Source organism: Oncorhynchus kisutch, linkage group LG4 (genome assembly GCF_002021735.2).
Source record: "Oncorhynchus kisutch isolate 150728-3 linkage group LG4, Okis_V2, whole genome shotgun sequence".
NCBI classification, from domain to species: domain Eukaryota; kingdom Metazoa; phylum Chordata; class Actinopteri; order Salmoniformes; family Salmonidae; genus Oncorhynchus; species Oncorhynchus kisutch.
The window spans coordinates 60,803,461-60,830,092 of NC_034177.2; the positions used below are offsets into that span (position 1 = coordinate 60,803,461).

Consider the following 26,632-nt stretch of genomic DNA (forward strand, 5'->3'; position numbering starts at 1 on the left):
CCTATCTTCTGTATGCCAACCCTACCTTGTCACAACACAACTGATTGGCTCAAATGCATTACGAAGGAAAGAAATTGCACAAATGTACTTTTAACAAGGCACACCTGTTAATTGAAATGCATTCCAGGTGACCACCTCATGAAGCTGGTTGAGAGAATACTACTTTGAAGAATCTACAATGTAGAAAATTGTAAAAAAGACCCTTGAATGAGTCGGTGTGGCAAAACGTTTGACGGGTACTGTATATTTATCCATTTTGAATTCAGGGTGTCACACAACACAATGTGGAATAAGTCAAGGGGTATAAATACTTTCTGAAGGCACTGTATTAAACCTTTTTTATATAAATTGAAAGATTCATAATTTCCCTGTGCTCACAATCCAACCCCCTAAGAACCCAAGAAATACATACCATGGTCTTACATTTCCAAATAGTGGATTATTCCATTCAGGTCTAAAATGCTGTTGAATGTAATCAATAGTTAGGGAATGGGAATGTAATGACAGCAAGTAAAGACATTTCAACCTTAGGTGAAGGGTAACTGCAGTAACAGCCAACAGTGGTGCTGGGCTGTGTGCCCTGGGCAGTTAGGAGTTCACAGACTTTTGTTTAATGTAAGAGTAATGATTTCCCTTCTGGCCCTGTCACAGGGGAGAGTAAAGGGGCATGGAATTACTCAAAATAATCAATTATATTAATGCAGTACCCACAGTGTTGGGAATGAGAAAGATTTGAGCTTAATCACTCTGCAGTGCTACTCTATGACATGTACAGTATGCATGTTGCCATACTCTGATAAATGCCTAGAGTGAGCATTGAGTAAGACATTGACCAAATAGCTTAATTATGGTACTGGAATGTGTTATGAATTATATCATTTTTTATTGTGGTAAAAAAGGTAAGGTGTGTGTGTGTGTGTGTGTGTGTGTGTGTGTGTGTGTGTGTGTGTGTGTGTGTGTGTGTGTGTGTGTGTGTGTGTGTGTGTGTGTGTGTGTGTGTGTGTGTGTGTGTGTGTGTGTGTGTGTGTGTGTGTGTGTGTGTGTGTGTTCTTTGACTTGAGCATTGATTTGTCTGGGCACAGTCTCAGTTCACAATGCTTTTCTCATATCCGCCAAATGAAATTACTGTAGTGAAACATTACATTTAAGGACCCTCAAAGAACAGGATAACCTACTAAAAACAATATCTTGGTTGGTTCGTTAACCCGAGGGTCTTCACAGACTCCACTCGTGCTTTATTGGTTGAATTCTCCATAAAGAAGCCATACACAGCCCTTCTAGTGGTCAAGTCCACGCTCCTATTTCATTGACCCCATGAATATGTGACGCAAGTACCCTAATGTTTTTTTGGTCACCCATAACAAAAAAAGTGCCAATGTAGACCAGGGAGAGCATTGGCGCCACACTCGTCTCACGGTGTATCGAACGAACGACAGAACAGTTGTTATACTGTACGTAGAAAGGAAGACCGTAAGTTGTGCAAGACACGTCTAGACAATCAAGCATCCTTATTGGGAACTACGCTACTAGATCAGTGTTTGCAATAGTGTTTGTATTATTGGTTTGTTGTAGGCTATATACGACCGTTTCTCTGTCTCTATAGTGATATGTTGTTACCGTGGGCAGCTTATAGCCTGCAATAAGAAAGCTTCGACTTCTTCCTCAACCCAACCGTCAGCCAACGGATAAAGGACACATGCAGAAGCTTACAGGTAACATGCATTTATATTATCTGCCACTTTCAATTGGTTCGCAATTTATGCAGGTGTATACCCCACCAATTAATCCAATATGAAATAATATGGCTTCATTCATACCAATTGACTTTGTTCAATAGGAGATAGTTGTGTAAATATCTGATGATTCATAGCATCACGCCCCTGACATCTATAGTATACAGAATGGATTTTAATGTGCATGCATATCTGGACAGATTGTAAACCGGCGAGGTAGTAATAACATAATAAAACCATTCGAAGACGGTCTACCTGCGTATAAGACTGTTGCGCTCTAATCTGAACGACCAATCGAATAAACTAAATGTGTATGTCGCTATAATCAGAATAATGAAAGGTTTTATTTTATGTTGAATTGGACAACAATGTGAATTCGCTGCGAAATAACATTCGTACCTCCTGTTTTGAGATGTCTGGCAATGTCCAAAATCCATTTAGTAACCGAGGCTATAGCGCTGTAACAGGTGCTGGAAACTGAATAAACATGTTTAGGTGGGGATGTCAAGACTAAGCACAATCTATTTGATCATACTGCAAATGAACTTCTTGAAATAAGCAATTACAATATAAAACATTGAATTCTCCTATCACATGCATAATTTGTCATCATGTCATGTTGAAAGGGTTGAACCATAGAAACCTCATATAATCATTTAACAACCAATAGGTCAGTGTGCTTAGTAAACATCTCTCAAACAATCCGTTTGAGTGTGTCTGTGTTATAGTTGCAATGGAGTTTAGTATAAGCCTTAAGAGAACACTGCCTTTCCCTTTAATAACTGCAGCTTAGCTTTAATTGGGGGATTTTGGTTGTCGACTACACGATGGCCCACTGGGCATAGTCATCAATTCAAAGTCTATTCCACATTGGTTCAACGTCATTAAATGACGTGGAAACAACGTTGATTCAACCAGTGTAAGCCCAGTGTGGGAGTTGAACTGGTCTTGAGGTTAGTCGTGTGAATGGGGTTTCATTGCTGATGTGATAGGTGACCTCCAGCACACAGTTGCTACCTTATTTAAGAGTCAATGGCCCTGTACACGCTCAAATTGTACCGCTGATACGACTGTGATACAGTTGACAGTTTTTCTGCACAAAAATAAATTCACAAGCATTGTGGATATATATATATAATTATTTTTTTTCAGTCAAGCTCTCTGTTGTATCACAACAATATCAATAGCATCACAACCATTGAGGCAAATGTGTTGCCGTACATCAGTTGTACAACATGACTGTGTGAGGAGCCATAAAATAGGAAATGCTTCAGCCAGTTATTCTTTTCCCAGCTTACTCTGCTACGGTCTGTTATAAACTGCTGATGCTATCCAACCTCGGAGTTAAGGGCAGACTCCACTACATTTCCATTTGCATAAGACTACATAAGATCATTTAGTAGACCCACCCTAACAAAGGAGGCCGAGCAGCATAGCGTAGAGATGATAATCGTGAATAAACAATGGTGGCCGTTATTTGCTGGTTTCCCCCAGAAGATTTTGGCATGAAGTGAGAACTCCACTCAAGAATAAGAGATTGACCCTTCATAGATGTGTGTTGGACCAACAAGAGCATTTAGAGCATTCAGCCATGGAACAACTCTAGGCTCTCAACAAAGAAGGAAGGATGAGGAAGATCAGGTCCCCAAAAGTGCTCATCTAAATCATTTGTATTGGCCAGCCCTTGCCAAACCAGTCCAATTCAAATATTATACATGAGTCTATCAGCAACAACTATACAGTCTTCACTTAATGTAAAACTGGCATTTTATTAGACACTGTCTGTCAAAAGTTTTAGAACACCTACTCATTCATGTTTTTTTGTGTGTTTTTTTTCCATTTTCCACATTGTACAATAATAGTGAAGACATCGAAACTATGAAATATCACATATGGAATCATGTAAAAAAAAACATATATATATATATATATTTATATCAAAATATATATCAAAATACATTTTATATTTGAAATTCTTCACATAACCACCCTTTGCCTTGATGACAGCTTTGCACACTCTTGACATTCTCTCAACCAGCTTCACCTGGAATGCTTTTCCAACAGTCTTGAAGGAGATCCCACATATGCTGAGCACTTGTTGGCTGATTTCCTTCACTCTGCGGTCCAACTCATCCCAAACCATTTTAATTTGGTTGAGGTCGGGGATTGTGGAGGCCCGGTCAACTGATGCAGCACTCCATCACTCTCCATGGTAAAATAGCCCTTACACAGCCTGGATGTGTGTTGTGTCATTGTCCTGTTGAAAAACAATTGATAGTCCCGCTAAGCCCAAACTAGATGGGGTGGCTTATTGCTGCAGAATGCTGTGGTAGCCATGCTGGTTAAAGTGTGCCTTGAATTCTAAATAAATCACAGACTGTGTCACCAGCAAAGCACCCCCACATTATTGCACCTCCTCCTTCATGCTTTACGGTGGGAAATACACATGCGGAGATCATCCGTTCACCCACACCGGGTCTCACAAAGACATGGCGGTTGGAACCAAATATCTCCAATTTGGACTCCAGACCAAATTACAGATTTTCACTGGTCTAATGTCCATTGCTCTTGTTTCTTGGCCCAAGCAAGTCTCTTATTATTATTGGTGTCCTTTAGTAGTGGTTTCTTTGCAGCAATTCGACCATGAACAGTTGATGTTGACATCCTCTGGACAGTTGATGTTGAGATGTGTCTGTTACTTGAACTCTGTGAAGCATTTATTTGGGCTGTAATTTTTGAGGCTGGTAACTGTAATGAACGTATCCTCTGCAGCAGAGGTAACTCTGGGTATCCCATTCCTGTGGCAGTCCTCATGAGAGCCAGTTTCATCATAGCGCTTGATGGTTTTTGCAACTGCTCTTGAAGAATCTTTAAACTTTCTTGAAATGTTCAGTATTGACTGACCTTCATGTGTTAAAATAATGATGGACTATCATTTCTTTTTTTCTTATTTGAGCTGTTCTTGCCATAATATGGACTTGGTCTCTTGCCAAATAGGGCTATCTTCTGTATACCACCCCCACTACGTTGTCACAACACAACTGACTGGTCTCAACCATAAAATATATTTGATTTGTTTAACACTTTTTTGGTTACTACATGACTCCATATGTGTTATTTCATAGTTTTGATGTCTTCGCTATTATTCTACAATGTAGAAAATAGTACAAATAAAGAAAAGCCCTTCAATGAGTAGGTCTGTCCAAACTTTTGACCAGTAGTCTAGTTAAGATTTGATGTAGCCTTCCTTGCCAGGCTGGCTGATGAATAAGACTATAATATAACATATGCCACAATTTCAGTGTCTCGTTAAATGTTATTGAACCTGGCAGTTTCACACTCTTAAATAGCATAGCCAGATGAAATTTTGCCAAGCCCGATTAAATGTTGCTGAGACATTGCATTGTTCAGTCAGACATTGCATTGTTCAGTCAGATAGGCATTTTGAGATGTGAAGACAACTTCGACTGAACCTCGACTGAATTACAACTGTGTCAACAGTAACGACTAGCCTAAACCTGCTCTCATCAAAAGACAAAACCTGTTCATTCATTCTAAACCAGTAGGGCAGTACACCTTTAAATGTCACTGGAAACATTGATAGTCTTCTGTCAGCCAGACAGGCATCAATAAACCATTCATTCTGTGCTCATGCAACCACTATTGCTGTACTGAATTATACAGAAATAACTCATTACCACTGTTAGATAATCATTGGGATTATTTCCACATATGCAATTGACTTCCACATGAACTAACAGATAAAAGGCAATAAGAGAAAAACAATATGAGAAAAAGAAAGACGAACACACAGTTGACGAGAGCCACTATGAACCCAGATTCTGGTTGATGGTTAGCCTGAGGACAATGCAGAGTCCAGGGAAAGAGGACAGCTAGCATGCAGCAGCAGTAGCAGCGGGACTGTCGCAGCCAGGCACTAGCAGCTTTTAGGTTACGGCAAATAGAGCCAAATGATGTCCTTTTACTAATGAACCACTGGCTCTGTCTGCTGCGGCACTATCGGTATGCACCTTGTTCTGCCACCTCTCAGAGCCCAGTCTCAGCCTTGCTTCTTTGATTTTGCCTCTTGGCTCATACACAACAATTTAACAGAACAGAATCACCTCACAAATACCAAACGCTACTGGCATCCCACACCACTCATTTTCAATTTAAGTCTGTTCTGTGAATGGATAGGAATTGTTTTCGGGTATTGCAAAATTATCATTGTCTTAAATGCAGATGTTGAAGTAACCTCGTCCCCGGGCTGGAAGTCTAGGGCCGTGGTGTTGAGACTACACATGAAGTGACTTCCAATTTATGTTTGGAATTGAGTTTGAATTCCCGCAGCCCTTATCTCAATATATACTTCCCCGAGGTGCCAGGACAGGCCCATCCATTTATTAGTGTGGCATATCCTAAGAATTTTTTTTTTTTTTTACGTTGTTACTGATAACATATGTTTCTTGTTCCCTTTATATTACTATACAGCATTTTTTTTAAAGACTGACTTGCTCAGAGAAAGCTTAAAATATTTATACAGCTTCTATTCTTTCATGAGAATCCTAATTAGGAAACGGTAGTTGCAGCTACTCTGTTGAAAGCTAATTCAGTGCCAGTGGAGTTGACATTTGAATCAATACTGCATGGACTCTTTTTAAATGGGTCCCGATACATGTCTACAGCTCATTGTTAGGTCAAAGTCAATACAGAGAAATCTTACCTTTTTACACAGAGATAGACACATCCATTCCGCTGCAGTGTCGAACAAATCACAGAAAGGCATTCAATCACAAAAATAAATGACATATTATGATAGTTTAGTGACTCAAATAGATTGATTAGTAATGAAACAAAACGTGTCTTCGTCTCTGTCACAAGACATTGCATACGGGTGTCATCAACATGACCTCGTCAACTCATTGCAGTAATTGACGTCCGTCCTACTTACCTAGGACCAACTCTGTGGCATTGTGGATAGAGTGTTCACCCTGATATTGGAAGGTTGGGAGATACATCCCTGGATGAGTCATACCAAGGACTATAAAAATGGGACCCGATGGCGGTAAGGACCTGTGACAGACTAACAGTCCTGTCTAGGAGGTGCACTTGAATACCGCAGAAACAGGAGATAGGCGCCTGCTTCTATGGGCTGTTCCATCTCGCACAAGCTGATAGTATTCACACGCCTTGACTTTTTTCCAATACCCCATAATGTCAAAGTGGAATTATGTTTTTGAAAATGTTTACAAACGAATTAAAAACGAAATGCTGAAATGTTTAAAGTCAATAACTATTCAACCCCTTTGTTTTGGCAAGCCTAAATACATTCAGGAGTAAAAAATGGCCTAATAAGTTGCATGGACTCACTCTGTGTGCAATAATATTGATTCACATGATTTTAGAAGGACTACTTCCTCTCTTTACCCCACATATATAATTATCTGTTAGGTCCCTCAGTCGAGCAGTGAATTACAAACACAGATTCAACTACAAAGAACATGGTTTTCCAATGCCTCGCAAAGGGCACTTATTGGTAGATGGATACAAATGGAAAAAAACAGATATTGAATATCCATTTGAGCATGGTGAAGTTATTAATTACACATTGGATGGTGTATCAATACACCCAGTCACTACAAAGATACAGACATCCTTCCTAACTCCGTAAGAAACCACTCAAAACTTTCACCATGAGGCCAATGGTGAGTTTAAAACAGTTGCAGAGTTAAATGGCTGTGATAGGAGAAAACTGAGGATGGATCAACAACATTTGAATTGCTCCACAATACTAACCTAACTGACAGAGGGAAAAGAAGGAAGCCTGTACAGAATAAAAAATATTCAGAAACATGCATCCTGTTTGCGACAAGGCAATAAAGTAATACTGCAAGAAAATGTGGCAAAGCAATTCACTTTTTGTCCTGAATACTAAGGGTTATGTTTGGGGCAAATCCAATACAACACATTCATGAGTAGCACTCTCCATATTTTCAAGCTTAGTGGTGGCTGCATCATGTTATGAGTATGCTTGTAATTGTTATCTACTGGGGAGTATTTGAGGATAAAAAAATACATGTAATGGTACTAAGCACAGGCAAAATCCTAGAGAAAAACTTGGTTCAGTCTGATTTCTACCAGGCACTGGGAGATGATTTCACCTTTCAGCAGGACAATAACCTAAAACAAAAGCCTAAATCTACACTGGAGTTGCTTACCAAGAAGATAGTGAATCTTCCTGAGTGGCTGAGTTACAGTTTTGACTTCAATCTATTTGAAAATCTATGGCAAGACCTGGAAATGGTTGTCTAGCAATGATCAACTACCAATTTATAGGGCTTGAAGAAGTTAGAAAAGAATAATGGGCAAATGTTGCACAGTCCAGGTATGGAAAGCTCTTAGAGTCTTACCTAGAAAGACTCACAGCTGTAATCGCTGCCAAAGGTGCTTCTACAAAGTATTGACTCAGGAGTGTGAATATTTATGTAAATAATATATTCAATAAATTTGCAAACATTTCTGATTATTTCCCTTTGTCATTATGGGATATTGTGTGTAGATGAGTGAATTTCCAAAAATATATAATCCATTTTGAATTCAGGCTGTAACATAACAAAAATAATAAGTCAAAGGGTATGAATACTTTCTGAAGGCACTGTACTTACCTAGGGTGGTGGTGTCATGATACTGTCATAGAAAATGTAATACAGCAAATAGTCATGACAGTTGGTGTCTGTTATGACAACCAAACACTGTCATGACACAACCATTGTTTGATTACTGAATTTGGTAGATTATGATTACTGAATTTGGTAGATATGGCCATTGTTTGACAAATATAAATATTGAATCCAAAGGCGTAATTTTTATTCCCTTTTCATTAGTGGTCTCAAACTCCTGGCCAGTGGGGCACATCAGATCCGTAAGCCGCAGTTTGGTGGCCCTGTCTGGAGTTTGAGACCACTGCACAAAACAGGAGCCAAAGTTATAGAATATACTGTATAAGGACACACTTCATTTTATTGTTCTTTATAACACTGTTCACTGATCTAAGTTGGTCTGGTCATTTCTTCAAGCTACAGTAAATTCATTCTTCCTGAAGAGAATCATGATCTCTTTTCTAATCAATTTCTCCCTGTATACAGTTCTCTGGTTTATTTGAACTGGTATCCATTGATTATTTTTCCTTTGTTCTGAGTTGGGAGTGAGAGTGTTAGATTCAAGTTATTTTTGAGCCATTTTCTCCTCAGTCTATCTCTGCTGGAAGTATTTGATGCAAGGAAGCGTTCATGTAAGAAAGCCTATTGATTTCCTGACAGGCCAAATCAATACAGTCCCAGTAAATAGGCTTTTCTTTATGTCATGTGAGGTGTTTCTTTGATAGGATCAGACATTGCAATCAAAAAACAGAATTCTTACCGTTATTGGGGCTAACATGGAGACAATTAGTCATATCTGTTTATGCTGTATAGCCAGCTAGATGCATAAAGAGGTCAATGGAACTCGACCAAACAATGTAAATGTCATGGATTCGCGTGGGGGAAAGTTCCTGAATCTTCTTATTGCCCCCCTGCAAAATTAGCCTACATTTAGGCTGGGTTCGAATACCCATACTTACTACATGCTTAATGAGTATATACTACATACTATATACCATTAGTAGTTAGTTAGATAGCCTATAGTTAATATACTGGCAAGTTTGATGTATAAGTAGCCAATTAACGTTAGGTAGCTAGCTAAAATACCGGTACATACTGCTGTAATGATATACTATGTGGTTCGTAAGGACAGCGTAGCTAGCAAATTGTCAGCCAACAGAATGTGTAAGGTAACTTATTTGAAAAGTCGTTACTTTATTACATTGATCAACATTTTCTTAACATTTGTCATAATAGGTTAAAGCAATTCATTTGTATCCGCTCTCGTACTTCGGGCTGTATATTTTTCGAAATTTTCTTCAAATCTGAAAACGATGTGAAGCCACGCCCATTTCCTGAAGAATTGCATTATGGGCCCTAAAGTACAGAAATAGTGTCCTCTGCATGTATACTTTATATTTTGGAGAATTTAGTACGACATATGGGAACTTTTGGCATACTAACTATATCCATACTATGACCAATAAGCATACTATGTACTTCATTCACGTCACAAATAGTACGGTTAGTGCGGTTAGTATGAGTATTCGGACACAGCTTTAGTCTATTATTTGTATGTGTATTTCACACTATGTTAAGGTAAACATCAGAGTATAATGCTGTATGGATGTCAACCCCAATACATGTTCATGTCATCGTCAGCAATAAACTGTATTACAGTTAAAAACGACTTTGACTACCACCTCTAATTTATTTTATGCTAGCTATGCTATATACAAAACAGGAGTTAGCATATACAAACCAGGAGTTAGCGTTTAGCAGTCACTTCTTCTATACCTGAAAAGGGACAACTTCTAAATGTTGTGCTGTGAAATCTGCCAAATACCCTGTATATCCAAATCGGACTTTAGTAACCACACTGTGGGCCTGTCCTAATACATCTATCATGATGCATTTGAAGAATATTCACTTTGTAAGATCAGATTTGTTGAAATGTGCATCATCTGGCATCCTTCTTCTATCCCCCACGGTCTGCATTCCATTGACCTCTACACCGCATCTATCCAACTGATTCTGGACCACGTTAGGAGACAATATAAATGTCTATACTAAATGTGACAATCCTGACAAATAATTAATAACGGTTTAATTTTCTTTTTCCAGATGGACTGGCTCACACCGGAGATGTGAAGTGTGTTATGTGAAGCCAAGGTGTCATCCCACCTTACAGGTGGTGGGGAGAGATGCTGCACTCTGTTGCCATGACAGCGGAAGTCCTGTTTGTTATGTGGTTTCTCATGACCAGTACTCAGTGTAATCCCGTGGCAGACTTGTTGGTGAGCCGGGAACGCTTTGAGCGTGTCCTGACCCAGGCCAGAGAGGACAAGTATGACAAGCAGCAGGCCTCGGAGGGGGTGCTCAGTTACAGCACCCAACAACAGCTGAAGGAGATCAGCTTCATGGGCCTGGAGGCCAACAGAGGGGTCAGCAATAGAACTTCTGTCAACAGATCCAGGACGAACTCCAGCTCCCAGAAACGTGGTGGATCCAAGGGTGGGAAGGCATCACAGGAGTTGTGGGAAGAGCAAGAGGGGGGCCTGAGTCGAGTAGACGAGGGCCCTACAAGTGAAACAAACCTCTCTCTCGACGCTATCGACGAGTACGCATATCCAGATTACAGGGGGAAGGGCTGCATTGATGAGAGTGGCTTTGTGTTTGCCATCGGGGAGAAATTTACTCCGGGGCCCTCCACGTGCCCTTGCCTCTGCACGGACGAGGGACCCCTGTGTGCCAAGCCTGAATGTCCCAAAGTTCACCCTCGCTGCATCCGGGTGGACACCAGCCAGTGCTGTCCAGAGTGCAAGGAGAAGAAGAACTACTGTGAGTTCAGGGGAAAAGTCTACGCAACGCTACAAGAGTTTAAGGTGAGTCTGGAAATTAGGTCTTTAAAGATTTACAGGGTCGTATTCTCTAGGAACCAAACAAAAGCAAACAAGCCAAAAAGGGAAGGGATTGCCTCAACATGTCCAATAAGAAACATTTGTGTTTGTTATCCGTTGCAAAATATTTGGCTACATGAATGTCTCTTCGACAGTCTGTGCTTCACGAGATCAACCTCTGAGTTGAAAAGAAACTCCAGCACACTGGTGATCTACATGCGCCACAGATTGAATGCATCTTGTTACCAACGTTTCAGTCTCAGTAGACCTTAGCCTGCCAGTTGTATGCTGGGTTCATCGTGAGCACTATACCAAGACAACAATCATTTTCAGTGCAGCAAGCAAAAAAGCAGCCAAGCACATTTAAAAGTTAGCATTTATTTTATTCACACAAAGCTTGAATTTTACTTGGCGCTGCTGAATTGAATAGTACGGTTTAAGCTTAAGAGTATTTTTTTCCTTGATATTCCTATCTTGATGCACTTGCTAGTTTTTGTGAAGTTATCTATTTTAAGCCAAGCTCAGGAGACCTCAAAAGGCCTTATCTCTTGATTTACTATACCATCAACTTTCTATTCTATATTTGATCAAAAATGTATTATATGTGGCTGTATAATGCGTCCCTTTGTGCTAGCACTGGAGGGTCACACCAAGAGGTTAGGTCTAATATGGGATTTATTTCTGCTAACGCAGAGTGATACAAGCAGCTCTGTATGGACAGGCACAGCTTGTTGCTCTCCTGGGATAAGTCTGCAGAGAGAGAGAGAGAGAGACAGACAGAGAGATAAGAGAAGAGAAAGAGAAAGAGAGAGAGATACCGACTTCCATTGAAGTAAATAGCACTATCCTCCGTGGGTGCCTGCCTATGGGATTTCAAACAAAGCAACAGGCAGAGCCTTCTGGTTGATTGCTGTGTTCTGCGGTGGTACAGTAAGTGGCGTCTCTCTTGCCGTTTTTCACAGTGGAGTGCCAGGCCGAAGCTCGAGACGCTCTGCAATCAACTTGATCCATGCTGTTAGGATTAACCTATGGTCTCTGATTAAAAGGAAAGCCTCACATGGCCACGAGTGCCTTCAGACTAAAACCTACAGCGGTAACATCTCCAGTCGAGGGGGGTGACTTGGTTGAAGGCGTATCGTCGGCACAAGCTGCATCAGACAGTCTTTCGGACCTGTTTTTCTCCAATACTTTCAGAAATGGAAAGCTCCATTAAACAAACAAACTGTTCTCTCTTGTTCACAAAGCAATACACTTGGAAGCTTCTATCTGTTACCCACTGAGCACACAATCAGCACATTGATTTCCCCATTTTCGGTTGATTGCGCACTGAAGTTAATTTCTCCTCTCCTTCAAATAAAGTATTTATTTCCAATAACGTTCTGTAAGATCGGAACTTCCTGTGTTCTAAGCTTTGCGGCTGAATGTTCGATGTTTAATGTCATTGTGTTGGCTGGTGGGACGGACATGTGTGTGTGCCTGTGTGTGTGTGTGTGTGTGTGTGTGTGTGTGTGTGTGTGTGTGTGTGTGTGTGTGTGTGTGTGTGTGTGTGTGTGTGTGTGTGTGTGTGTGTGTGTGTGTCTGTGTCTGTGTGCGAGTGAGTGCTTACATGAAAGAGATTTACAAATAGTCTTTCTCCCTCTGCCCCCAGGTGTCTCCGTGTGAGAAGTGTCGCTGTGAGGGGAGTGGAGAGGTGTTGTGCTCTGTGTCAGCATGCCCTCAAACAGAGTGTGTCGATCCAGAGTATGAGCCTGATCAGTGCTGCCCCATCTGTAAGACCGGTGAGTGATCATGCTTGTCTCAAAACACTTACGTTACCTTAATACGGAACACACAGCATGCACACATGCAGCACTGAGCCATTTCATTTACCATTTGAATTTGAGTGTTTGTCTTTGGGAAATCATACATGATTGGCCAGAAAAATCATGCCTTATCATAGTTTGTTGCAGTGCTATTAATTAGTATGATCGTGTGTAAGTGTGAATGCCTCTTTTATTACCCAGCCCTATTTTTTTCCAACGTGAACAGATGCTCCTGGTAAGTTGCCACAATTTGCTGGTGTAAATAAAAGGCGAATCAAGATTTGGGAATCCTGGGTTAGGGTGAGAAGCTTCTGATTTGAAAGCATTGCACTTGCATCTTATAGGATTGCCTCTCTGGCTCACTGTGGATTATCTGAAATAGTTTCAGATGATTTTAGACAGCATGTCCTAGATTGTGTCCCCTTGTTTTTCATGGCGTGACTCTAATGCAACATGGCAATGTCAGCAACGTTGCCTCCTTCAGCAAAAAATAATGATGACTGGTGATATGCATCTCGAACATATCTCGGCCACTTAAAGCGATGCCGTACCACAAACAAGGGAAATGCAGTCAACATGAAATTAAATATCTTCATATTTACTCTATTGCTGCAAACACACAAAAACTGATACCAACAAACAGTAATACCTTTGTCATCTTCACTTGTGAAATACCACCATTTAATATTAGTACTGTATTGTTTTCTGAAATATATTTAATTGATAGTGATATTTTTTCAATAGCTATTTTTGCATACATGTGCATCCTGTCTCTTCAGCAGTAGAGCTCTCTCTTTCTCAAGAGATGTCTTGGAATGCTAAAGTTAGTACAAGTACCTTGGTGCTGAGATTTGAACAACTCAATGTTTGCCCCAAAGTCAGGTTTTGGTGGGTTCCCATTTTCAGAGGTAAGAATCTGCAGAGAAGAGGCACAAGGACCTGCACTAGGAAAAATATGGCATACTGTATGTGGTGTCCATGTATATCAAAGATCCAAACAAATCTATGCGCTCATTCAGGCAATAAGAGCTTTGTAGTGTTGTGGTTTTAAAATGAATCAAGGCCAGCTTCAGTCCCTCTATTACCATAAGATTACCACATTTCAATTCCCCCCGTTTTAGAGTAGCACTGTAAAAATGTAAAGTGGTACTTGACTGTACATTTGAAACACATTTTGTCATGGCTCCATTTATCACGTTGGAGGTAAGCCCCAGATACAGACAGCGTTGAAGAAACAAAAGTTTATTCCTGACAACAGGGGCAGGCAATCAACAGGTCAAGGTAGGCAGGGGTCAATAATCCAGAGAAGGTATAAATGGTCCAGAACGGCAGGCAGTCTCAGGGTCAGGGCAGGCAGAACGGTCAAAACCTGGGAAGGACTAGAAAACAGGAGCAGGAAAACAGGCAGGAGCAGGGAAAAACGCTGGTAGGTATTAAAGAACAAAACGAACTGGCAACAGACAAACAGAGAATACAGGTATAAATACACAAGGGATAATAGGGAAGATGGGCTACACCTGGAGAGGGGTGGAGACAAGCACACAGGTGAAACAGATCAGGGTGTGACACCATTGAGAAGTGCTTGGGTCGGTAGATTTTTTCATGGGCCTCAACATGGGTTTAGGTGTCTTAATTGTTTCATTGTGTTTCATAGTCTAGGCTACATTTACACGGTCTTGTAACAAAAATAAATGTTACTCATTTTCTGGCGTCTGTAAGAGGGCAATTGTCAGCCCTTGTAAAGGCCACTTATATCTGAATCAAGCTGAGAAGTTAACCTTTTTCTCATACGTCTCTGTTAATGTTGCGCATCCAGCTGCTTTAAGGGACTATGCAAAAAAACAAACATTGGTGCGTCCCAATAATGATCTCCTTTCTTCTAAAGTGTACACTCATTCACACACTCATTCACTACTTCCCACAGAGCTCAAAGCATTGAGCTCTGAGGGAGTTTCCACCCTATTTCTTAGAGCAATTATTTCCTTTAAAATCTGTGAAGTCAAGTGAACAAGGAGGAGAGAGACATAATTGGGACGCAGGAAGAGTGTTGATGCAGGAAGTTGTGTTACTGGGCCAGTAGGCAACATCTTCATTCTGATCTCAGTGTCCTAGTGTTGCACCATTATGGACAATAGGTTGTTCTGGTTCTCATGTGTTTGATACCCTGTCAAAGAGATGGAAGTACATACTCATTTGCTTCCCTTGACGGTCCCTTCCCACTGGGCACAGACATCAATTCAATGTCCATTCCACATTGGTTCAACATGATTTAATTGAAATGGCATGGAAACAACTTCCGTTAAACAGTGTGTGCCCAGTGGGTCGCCACCTCATTCACATGTCTTACATTACGTGTCCTTGTATGTTAACATGTAGGTAGACAACACAACTTTTGCTGTGATTTTTGATTACAGTAAGTGATCTTTATGTCCCTGTGCACTTAAATGTTGATTACAGATCTACCAAACTTAAGCAGCTTAACCGTTCTCCAATACGTTTGACTCAGGTAGTCTCTTAAGTTTTTCACTGTATCGTAGGAGTGCCAGGCTCACATACAGATGTTGTCTAAGGGGGAAACAGCTGTTGCGACCTCCTGAGCGCTCCATGCATCTGAAGTATGACATCAAAGCACCTCTCATTGCTAATGGCCATCGTGTCACAGACAGGATGGGAGACAAAAAAAAAGATTGTCTAGTTGTGGAAAATACCTTGTACTTGGGTCAGTAGATTACAGTAGATGTCCTTACTGACATGTTCAATATAAATTTGGTTTTTAGAAGAACATCTGAGAAATAGAAGTTGGTCAATTAAGTCATAGCCTACTTGGCATTAATGCTGTCATTCTTTTATCTCATTTTTTACATACATTACATTACTATAATGAATTATGATAGTAGGCATTCTAATAACATTGTAAAAAGCCTACGTGTTGGGAAGTTTGATAACTTCATCTATTATCTAATTATTCACGATCGTCAGCGAGAGCAACATGTCTCAGATGTGTTGTTCACGCTGTACGCAAAGAGACACTTGAGGAAGACCCACGGGGGACAGATGAAAGTGAGAGATATCGCTAGCATCCAACCCAGGCAGTTGCTCATGAATATCAAAGAACATCTGTGGCATTGCAACTTTGTGAAATTAAAACAGGTTCACATTAGGTTTTTACCTGTTCATTGAACCAGGGTAATCTATCATGAAGATACAATCATCACATCGTATTTGGTATTACATAATAACTAAAATACAGATGGCAGAATGCATAATGCACAGGTGCAGTCAATTGAAGTGTGGAAGAAAGACTAAAACAACCTTTCTCGTCCTCTTAATACTTCTAAAGAGTCCATGCACGTGTTTTGTGCACAAATTCAATTATACCTGTCGACACAATGGATTAAAAGTATACTAAGGAAATTTAGCATCACTTCTGTAAGTTTTAAGTTTCCTGCTGCTTCCAAGAATCCAGTAGTTGACTTTACTGACTCTAACTCCCTCTGTCCTCAATGCCTCAGTGGTGGTACTGGTAGCCCCTCCGTCTCGAGTTTTGCTCGTGCAGACCATCGCCTTGGCAACACTTAAGGAAACAAGTGGTGCTCTCAAAGGCTCAGACATTGGGGTCGACACTCATCCCAGGAGGTTGTAATAAACAGTCGAGACCGTAGCCAAAACCCTTTCAAATGGCAAAACACAAGAGGAAGAAGCCTGGTCGCTAGGGGGAACAGCAACTCTCTCATTTAAAATGAGGGAGGTATTGGTAAAGATATTAATTGAAGAGGTTTAGAGATGCCGTGAAAATATATTTAATGGCAGGGGTAGGAGACATATATGGTGGTGGGGATATTAGACTGCATTGATTTCCCACTTTGAAGCAGCTCTCGACCACCCTTGATTATGAAGGAAAGCAATGGCTTCCATTCTCGATGGCTTCCATTCTCGATGGCTTCCATTCTCGATGCTATTACTCCTACTCATTAAATGCAAAAGCTCAGCTGTCCATAACCATTCAACTGTGCAACATTTAGCTCTTTTTATTTCAATAATGCTCCCCGCAGACTCTATTAGACAACTTGCAAGACTATTACGATGGAAATATGTGTAGGTTTATTTCAGGCACCTTTGCTTTAGCTTATTTGTTGTACATGGAAACACAGACAATGACAGCTTGTGAGATTAACATGAATGGAAAATGCTCTACTACTAGATAAACACTAAAACCTAACATAGAAGGTGTGCTGATTCACAGAACGTAAAACCTGGCACTGTCTTACACCATCGACTGTTCCAGAATATATGGCAGCACATATTCAAGACGGCACACTCATTCTAGTGTAACATGTTGGGAAGTAAATGATTCATAGCATAAAAAATCACTGCTCCAAAGGCTTCTCACACCCAAACAATTTCTATGACCATTTTCACAAAGCCAAGGCATTTTGCTGCATTCATAATGCATATGTACTAAAGAACTACATTACGGGAAGGGATTTCTCACTATTCTGCTATTTCCCTTACCTCAACTCTCAGAGCCAGTAAATTGGAGCATTAAGGATGTGTACATTATAAGGATGTGTCCCTGATTTATTTATATCTCTCGTCTACTGCCAGTAGCGTTGAGCCACAGGTGCTAATGGCCGCTTCTTTCACATTCAGCTCACCGGCTCAGTTTTCAGTACCTATTACACAATCACATTTTGGACTGTCCATTTGTGTTTTCTGATATAGTCTGATGCTTGAGGTTATTAATGGTGGATAATGCTCTTTTGAGGCCCATTTAATGTTTTCGGATAAAAACCACTTTCTACTGTCAGAGAGAAGAGAGATGTTGTGTTAATGAAGCCATGGTGGCTAAAAGATGGGTATTCGTGTGATAAGCAGAACGAAAGGGTGACAGCAATGAGTAAGCACAGCAGAGAGGCACATCATGGGTGCATACATTAATAGGATTGAGTGTCATGCTAATCATTCTGTCCACAAATGGATGACGGGGCTGTCTGTCGCACAAGTCTTAGCTACATAGCAACATTTCTCCTGGTTTGTATTGGGGTGAAGTATACCTCTTTATAGCATCACACATTATTTACCAGTTTGTCTCAATCATTTTGATAGACTATCCTTGAGGAAATATTTTGCTTAATGTTATTAATGACTCAATTGCGACAGAAGACGGGACATGTGGTGAGTTGTTATTCAGGGAGGGTTTCTTCAGTCTTCATCTAGAGTTATAAATCTGTGAGTGCTCGCATTTTGACAGAACCAGCAAACTGTTCACTATAGATTGATGCGCCAGCATGCCTCTCCTCAGTGCTTCTGTCCAGTGAAGATTCCTATTGCTTCAGCTGAAAGACTCACAACTTATCAGTGGGAGCTGCATCTTAATACCAGAATAGTGTTGCTCAAGCTCATGTTTTTTTTAAGGAGGAACCATTGCCTGCAGCTGTATGTCATGTTGTGGCTTCAGCTCCAGGAATGGGTATTTGGGTCCATGCTGCTTGAACGATAAGGGATGATTTATGTGAATATATTTTTAGCCAGTTGTGGAAGACAAATGGAGCTTCTTGAGACAATGGCCACCGTTTCAAAACTGGGAACCAGAGCTAAGTAGGTTATAATGTTTGTTTCCAAGATGGCATAGCAGTTCAGACGTCTTTTGTCCTCTTCTTGTCGTGTCCCGTATATATATATATTTACAACTTTTTTCACATACATTTTTTTAATTTTCCATCAACTCATCTTCAAAACACTCTCCTGCAACCTGCCTCACCAATTTATATTTATAAAAAAGTATTATTTACCTCAAATCTGTAATCCTCCAAGAAGCTAGCCAGAAAATAGCCAGAAGCTAGCCAGGAGCTAGCCAGAAGCTAGCCCAGAAGCTAATCCAGAAGCTAATCAGAAGCTAGTTAGCTTCTTTACTGGCAAATCGTTAGTATTCAGCTAACCACGGTTTGTGGTCATCAGCTATCCTTTAGCTCGAAAATCTATCGCAGGTTTTGTACGGCGCAGCGCGGCTCGGAACAGAACATACCGGACCAATTTTTCTCTCCATGTCCCTGGATTTCAACCGCTCTCTGGACATTCATACCTGGATCTCACAGCTAGCTAGCTGCTATCCGTGTGACTATCGGCTTTCGTCGATTCCGGAGCAAACATCAATTATTCCGGAGCTAGCCAGCTCCGTCAATCACTCCTGAGTTCCATCAATCACTCCTGGGCTGCAGTCACCTATCAATATCTCTCTCTTCATCACTCAATACCTAGGTTTACCTCCACTGTATTCACATCCTACCATACCTTTGTCTGTACATTATACCTTGATGCTATTTTATCGCCCCCAGAAACCTCCTTTTACTCTCTGTTCCAGACGTTCTAGACGACCAATTCTTATTGCTTTTAGCCGCACCCTTATTCTACTCCTCCTATGTTCCTCTGGCGATGTAGAGGTGAATCCAGGCCCTGCAGTGCCTAGCTCCACTCCTATTCCCCAGGCGCTGTCTTTTGACGACTTCTGTAACCGTAATAGCCTTGGTTTCATGCATGTTAACATTAAAAGCCTCCTCCCTAAGTTTGTTCTATTCACTGCTTTAGCACACTCTGCCAACCCGGATGTTCTAGCTGTGTCTGAATCCTGGCTTAGGAAGACCACCAAAAATTCTGAAATTTTAATTCCAAACTACAACATTTTCAGAGAAGATAAAACTGCCAAAGGGGGCGGTGTTGCAATCTACTGCAAAGATAGCCTGCAGAGTTCTGTCCTACTATCCAGGTCTGTACCCAAACAATTTGAACTTCTACTTTTAAAAATCCACCTCTCTAAAAACAAGTCTCTCACCGTTGCCGCCTGCTATAGACCACCCTCTGCCCCCAGCTGTGCTCTAGACACCATATGTGAACTGATTGCCCCCCATCTATCTTCAAAGCTCGTGCTGCTAGGCGACCTAAACTGGAACATGCTTAACACCCCAGCCATCCTACAATCTAAACTTGATGCCCTCAATCTCACACAAATTATCAATGAACCTACCAGGTACCTCCCCAAAGCCTTAAACACGGGCACCCTCATAGATATCATCCTAACCAACTTGCCCTCTAAATACACCTCTGCTGTCTTCAACCAAGATCTCAGAGATCACTGCCTCATTGCCTGCATCCGTAATGGGTCAGCGGTCAAACGACCTCCACTCATCACTGTAAAACGCTCCCTGAAACACTTCAGCGAGCAGGCCTTTCTAATCGACCTAGCCGGGGTATCCTGGAAGGATATTGATCTCATCCCGTCAGTAGAGGATGCCTGGATATTTTTTTTAAATGCCTTCCTAACCATCTTAAATAAACATGCCCCATTCAATAAATTTAGAACCAGGAACAGATATAGCCCTTGGTTCTCCCCAGACCTGACTGCCCTTAACCAACACAAAAACATCCTATGGCGTTCTGCATTAGCATCAAACAACCCCCGTGATATGCAGCTGTTCAGGGAAGCTAGAAACCATTATACACAGGCAGTTAGAAAAGCCAAGGCTAGCTTTTTCAAGCAGAAATTTGCTTCCTGCAACACTAACTCAAAAAAGTTCTGGGACACTGTAAAGTCCATGGAGAATAAGAACACCTCCTCCCAGCTGCCCACTGCACTGAAGATAGGAAACACTGTCACCACTGATAAATCCACCATAATTGAGAATTTCAATAAGCATTTTTCTACAGCTGGCCATGCTTTCCACCTGGCTACTCCTACCCCGGTCAACAGCACTGCACCCCCAACAGCAACTCGCCCAAGCCTTCCCCATTTCTCCTTCTCCCAAATCCGTTCAGCTGATCTTCTGAAACAGCTGCAAAATCTGGACCCCTACAAATCAGCCGGGCTAGACAATCTGGACCCTTTCTTTCTAAAATTATCTGCCGAAATTGTTGCCACCCCTATGACTAGCCTGTTCAACCTCTCTTTCGTGTCGTTTGAGATTCCCAAAGATTGGAAAGCAGCTGCGGTCATCCCCCTCTTCAAAGGGGGGGACACTCTTGACCCAAACTGCTACAGACCTATATCTATCCTACCATGCCTTTCTAAGGTCTTCGAAAGCCAAGTCAACAAACAGATTACCGACCATTTCGAATCTCACCATACCTTCTCTGCTATGCAATCTGGTTTCAGAGCTGGTCATGGGTGCACCTCAGCCACGCTCAAGGTCCTAAACGATATCTTAACCGCCATCGATAAGAAACATTACTGTGCAGCTGTATTCATTGATCTGGCCAAGGCTTTCGACTCTGTCAATCACCACATCCTCATCGGCAGACTCGACAGCCTTGGTTTCTCAAATGATTGCCTCGCCTGGTTCACCAACTACTTCTCTGATAGAGTTCAGTGTGTCAACTCGGAGGGTCTGCTGTCCGGACCTCTGGCAGTCTCTATGGGGGTGCCACAGGGTTCAATTCTTGGACCGACTCTCTTCTCTGTATACATCAATGAGGTCGCTCTTGCTGCTGGTGAGTCTCTGATCCACCTCTACGCAGACGACACCATTCTGTATACTTCTGGCCCTTCTTTGGACACTGTGTTAACAACCCTCCAGGCAAGCTTCAATGCCATACAACTCTCCTTCCGTGGCCTCCAATTGCCCTTAAATACAAGTAAAACTAAATGCATGCTCTTCAACCGATCGCTACCTGCACCTACCCGCCTGTCCAACATCACTACTCTGGACGGCTCTGACTTAGAATACGTGGACAACTACAAATACTTAGGTGTCTGGTTAGACTGTAAACTCTCCTTCCAGACCCATATCAAACATCTCCAATCCAAAGTTAAATCTAGAATTGGCTTCCTATTTCGCAACAAAGCATCCTTCACTCATGCTGCCAAACATACCCTTGCAAAACTGACCATCCTACCAATCCTCGACTTTGGCGATGTCATTTACAAAATAGCCTCCAATACCCTACTCAACAAATTGGATGCAGTCTATCACAGTGCAATCCGTTTTGTCACCAAAGCCCCATATACTACCCACCATTGCGACCTGTACGCTCTCGTTGGCTGGCCAAACCCACTGGCTCCACGTCATCTACAAGACCCTGCTAGGTAAAGTCCCCCCTTATCTCAGCTCGCTGGTCACCATAGCATCTCCCACCTCCAGCAGGTATATCTCTCTAGTCACCCCCAAAACCAATTCTTTCTTTGGCCGCCTCTCCTTCCAGTTCTCTGCTGCCAATGACTGGAACGAACTACAAAAATCTCTGAAACTGGAAACACTTATCTCCCTCACTAGCTTTAAGCACCAACTGTCAGAGCAGCTCACAGATTACTGCACCTGTACATAGCCCACCTATAATTTAGCCCAAACAACTACCTCTTTCCCTACTGTATTTAATTTATAGATTTATTTTGCTCCTTTGCACCCCATTATTTTTATTTCTACTTTGCACATTCTTCCATTGCAAATCTACCATTCCAGTGTTTAACTTGCTATATTGTATTTACTTTGCCACCATGGCCTTTTTTTGCCTTTACCTCCCTTCTCACCTCATTTGCTCACATCGTATATAGACTTGTTTATAATGTATTATTGACTGTATGTTTGTTTTTACTCCATGTGTAACTCTGTGTCGTTGTATCTGTCGAACTGCTTTGCTTTATCTTGGCCAGGTCGCAATTGTAAATGAGAACTTGTTCTCAACTTGCCTACCTGGTTAAATGAAGGTGAAATAAATAAATAAATAAAAATAATGTAGGTTAAACTACTGTAAACTAAAAATTGATGAACAGAGATTTTACATTTCAGTGCAACTGCATTTATTAATAGAATATTGATGTTTTGCAAAGTTGTATGTCTGATTTAAGCATGATGTTGAAGTGGTTTTTCATATGTGCATTAGTAACATAATTTTTCATCAGAGAGACAATCCAATGAAGGGTAATGAATTTGGGCATGTTTTCCTTTTTACCACCTGTTCAGGGGTTCGGCACCATGAAAAACAGCTCAGTGGGACTGTTGTTGGAGTGCGTGGAATTCTAACACCGCAGGGTGTCGGCATCTCAACTGTCCAGTGTTCTACCCGATTTGTATTGGCGTGATTGATAAACAGTAGCGATTATTTCATAGTTTTGATGTCTTCAATATTATTCTACTATGTATAAAATAGTAAAAAATAAAGAAAAACCCTTGAATGAGTAGGTGTGTCCAAACTTTTGACTGGTAATGTGTATTATGGTGACATTTGGTGACGTTTTTGTTCGTTTTGGTCTTCAGCAAGTTTGTTTTTGGTTGTTCATTAAAAAAAATCATTGAGGCAAGCCAAATTCGGCAGCCGAAGTCTACGTCTCTTCATTGGTGATTGGTAAACAGTAGCGATTCTTCAATGAAGTGTTTGTTGTCATTCAACAAGAGACAATTTGTTTTCATAAATTTTTATTCACCTGAGAAATAATGCACCAAACAGCTTAGTTATATGTAAAATTCGCAACTAAGATCTGCTCAGCAAAAAACGTAAAAATTAAAGAAATATTTGTTGAGTTATCTATTACTATTTTGAGGACGCGTATACTGTCTACGGAATCTCAAGATGGACAAACAGTACTACTGAAGCTTTTTTCTCATTTTTCAACAAAGGTATTTTAAGGGAGTATGCGAGCACACTTATTCGGTTTGCCCAGCCGAGTTTGGCTCGGCGCTAGCTGAACCAAAGCATGCTGATGGCTTTAGCCAGCCCATCCACTCCATTCACAATCCCACTAAGCTATTTTTCAGGGTAGATCAGCTCTTTGATTGACTGTATACAAAATCATTGAGATTGTCTGAGGTCACTTTAACAGTTACCTTGATTCTTCTTTTGCCAGGGCCAAACTGTTATGCAGACACACAAGTGATCCCAGCTGGGCGCGAGGTGAAGATTGATGAGTGTACAATCTGCTACTGCACGTATGAAGTGGGCACGTGGCAGATCGAACATCAGGCTACCTGCAGCAAGAATGATTGCCAGGTGAGCTAGAGACCGGCCCTGACAGTGGGTATGGGGGCAGGGGCTATGGATCCATAGGCGCCCTACCCCATGTCCATGTCAGCCAGCATGCAACTCAACGCTAGCCTGATTAAACCAGACTGAACGCTGGTGAGCGCAAAAAAATGTTGAATGCAGCATTCAGTGTAGTTTAACCTGGCTACCTCAATGCAGCCTTCACCCAGTCTATACCAGACATCAAGGTCACCCCCAGACCATATGATTTCTGCATTTACAATCACATGTATTATTAAATCAAGCTTTATATGAAGAGTTTGAATCCATATACAGAATATCTATTTATCTATGTACTGAATTATTTATGGAGAAAAACTAGCCAAAACATATTTTTTATAGCCACTGCATTTTATTAAGCTGCAATGAATTGGGTTAGAGGTCAAATAAATATCATGGAATGTATAGAATCCTTACTGTCTGTGTTTCATAGAGGTAGAAACCATAGCCTACTGACAGGTGGTGTCATTCTTACACGATGCACCACCTGAAGTAAAACAATGGGTAAAACTTGTAAGGTTTCAATATGAAAATTGTACGTATTTTTGAAAATAATTTAGTGAAGAAATGTAAGAAATTACATGACTGTTTTGTGATTTACTTATATGTATTTTGCAATTTCAATGTGTTTTGATTTTATGCGCTTTTTGTAAGCAGTTCTATTTGTATTATGTATTCACGTTTAAAATAAACAGCAACCTGTGCGCTGTAGGTGCTTGTATGATAATATCAATCAATTTCTTGAACCAAATACAGTTTAAAAAAGTATAATATTTTTTTTTTCAATTGTATTTTTTTTTATCCAACTCCAGACACAAACTTATACATACGAACAACAACTTACAGACACACACACACAAATGATGACTACCTCTCATCTGCCCAGACCCACATGCTCACACCCCCATCCCCAGTGCCTGCATTATTGTTTGCCACTTGGCCTTATATTGTACCAATTTATTTTTCTTGGTCGCCCATGCTATTTCAATATTTCAATAGTAAATATTTTGATTTTTGCCATTATGTTAATTTGGCACGTTTTTAGTTTGTTTTTTCAAGATGAGCGATGGGAAGAGAATCATCCAGTCCATTGGGTATCTCACTACACCATGTCTTGAAATATGCAGGCAGATGGATTGAAAGTAAGTTTACATTGTAATTTTTCTGACAACCAACTTTCTAGTTCCGCCTACAACTTCTGAACTTTATAGCATTCCCAGAAAGCATGGATTATTGAGTCGTTATTTGTTTTACACTTAAAACATGAATCTGCCATTGTGTTGTAGAATTTTCGTATTTATCTTGTAAAATAAATTCTATATATTATTTTATACTGGATTAAGCACACATTTGTGTTAACTGTAATTCTGTTAGTGATGCTCCAACTTCCCTCCTTCTTATGCCAACATCAGTTCTTTTTAAGTATTGGTTCCAATGGTTTACATTTTTTTCTAAGATATTGTCAGTTGGATAGGCTCTTTGCAAGGTTTTGTATATCTTCCCTATCATATGAACATCCTTTTCCGACTGAAATAGGATTCCCTCAAGGTTGCTCTGATGTCCAAAATATATTTGTGATATGTAACTTTTAAGTATGTATTCGAAACTGTCTGCATTGGTTAGTCCAAAATCACTTTTTAATTCTGTCATGGAAATAATGTATTTTCTGTTACCAAGTAATTTTCAGTTTCTGTGCCTTTATATTTACGTTTTCCATGTGGACCAATTTATCTGTGAATTCTGAAAAGCTATCCAAGGATTGTTCCAGAAGGTTGTGTTTTTAGGGTGTGATATTGGTTCTTGTAGTACACGTTTCTTTTTCTGCCAAATTGTTATAGTGTTCTTAACTATGAAGTTGTTAATGTTCTTAGCTTTATCCTTTGAAAATAGACACGTAGGAAGATTCTGGGGATGAGCATGTGCAGCTTAAGTATGTATCCATTGTTCCTCTTTAGTGCATTTAACCACATGTCGTAAGTAAAAGCCTTGTGTAGCGAGTTGATCCAATTCCAGGTCTGGAAGTGTAAAACCACCCTCAGACATAGGACGATGTAAAACTTTCCTTTTTATTCTATGAATTTTATATGCCCATATAAAGTCTGTTATGACCGGGTATACTTTTTAAAAGAATGTCTTCGGTGTTTGCGAAAATATATACAAAAACTTCAGGCAGCCATGCCATTCGAAAGAGGTTTATTCTACCTGTAACATTCATGGGAAGATTATTCAATTGAATTAGATCTGCTTTCATATTGTTGAGTAATGGAATAAAATTATCTTTACATATTTGTTGTTTGTTGGCACTTATTAAGCATCCTACGTATTTCATTTTTGTTTGTGGTCCACTTAAAGGATTACTGTAGATCATAAGTTATTATTTTTATTTTTCCTATTGCCATTCATTTTGTATCCTGAGATTTTTTGAGTATTCAGAAAATATTTTTATCAAAGGGGGCATTGAGTTTTCAAAATTGGTCAGGTATATCAGGAGATCATCAGCAAATACATTTTGGTCTTTATTGATGTTTACCTATGCTAATACCTGTTACGTT

The 26,632-nt window shown here is 40.5% G+C and overlaps 1 protein-coding gene across 1 annotated transcript; it reads left to right on the forward strand.

Moving 5' to 3' along the window:
• Window positions 1-1,374: 1,374 nt before the first annotated feature.
• Window positions 1,375-26,366, forward strand: LOC109889790 (brorin). Its single transcript, XM_020481507.2, has 4 exons — window positions 1,375-1,712; window positions 10,496-11,256; window positions 12,920-13,049; window positions 23,905-26,366. The coding sequence occupies exons 2-4, from the start codon at window positions 10,576-10,578 to the stop codon at window positions 24,054-24,056; spliced, it is 963 nt and encodes a 320-aa protein (XP_020337096.1). The 5' UTR covers window positions 1,375-1,712; window positions 10,496-10,575; the 3' UTR covers window positions 24,057-26,366.
• Window positions 26,367-26,632: the final 266 nt, after the last annotated feature.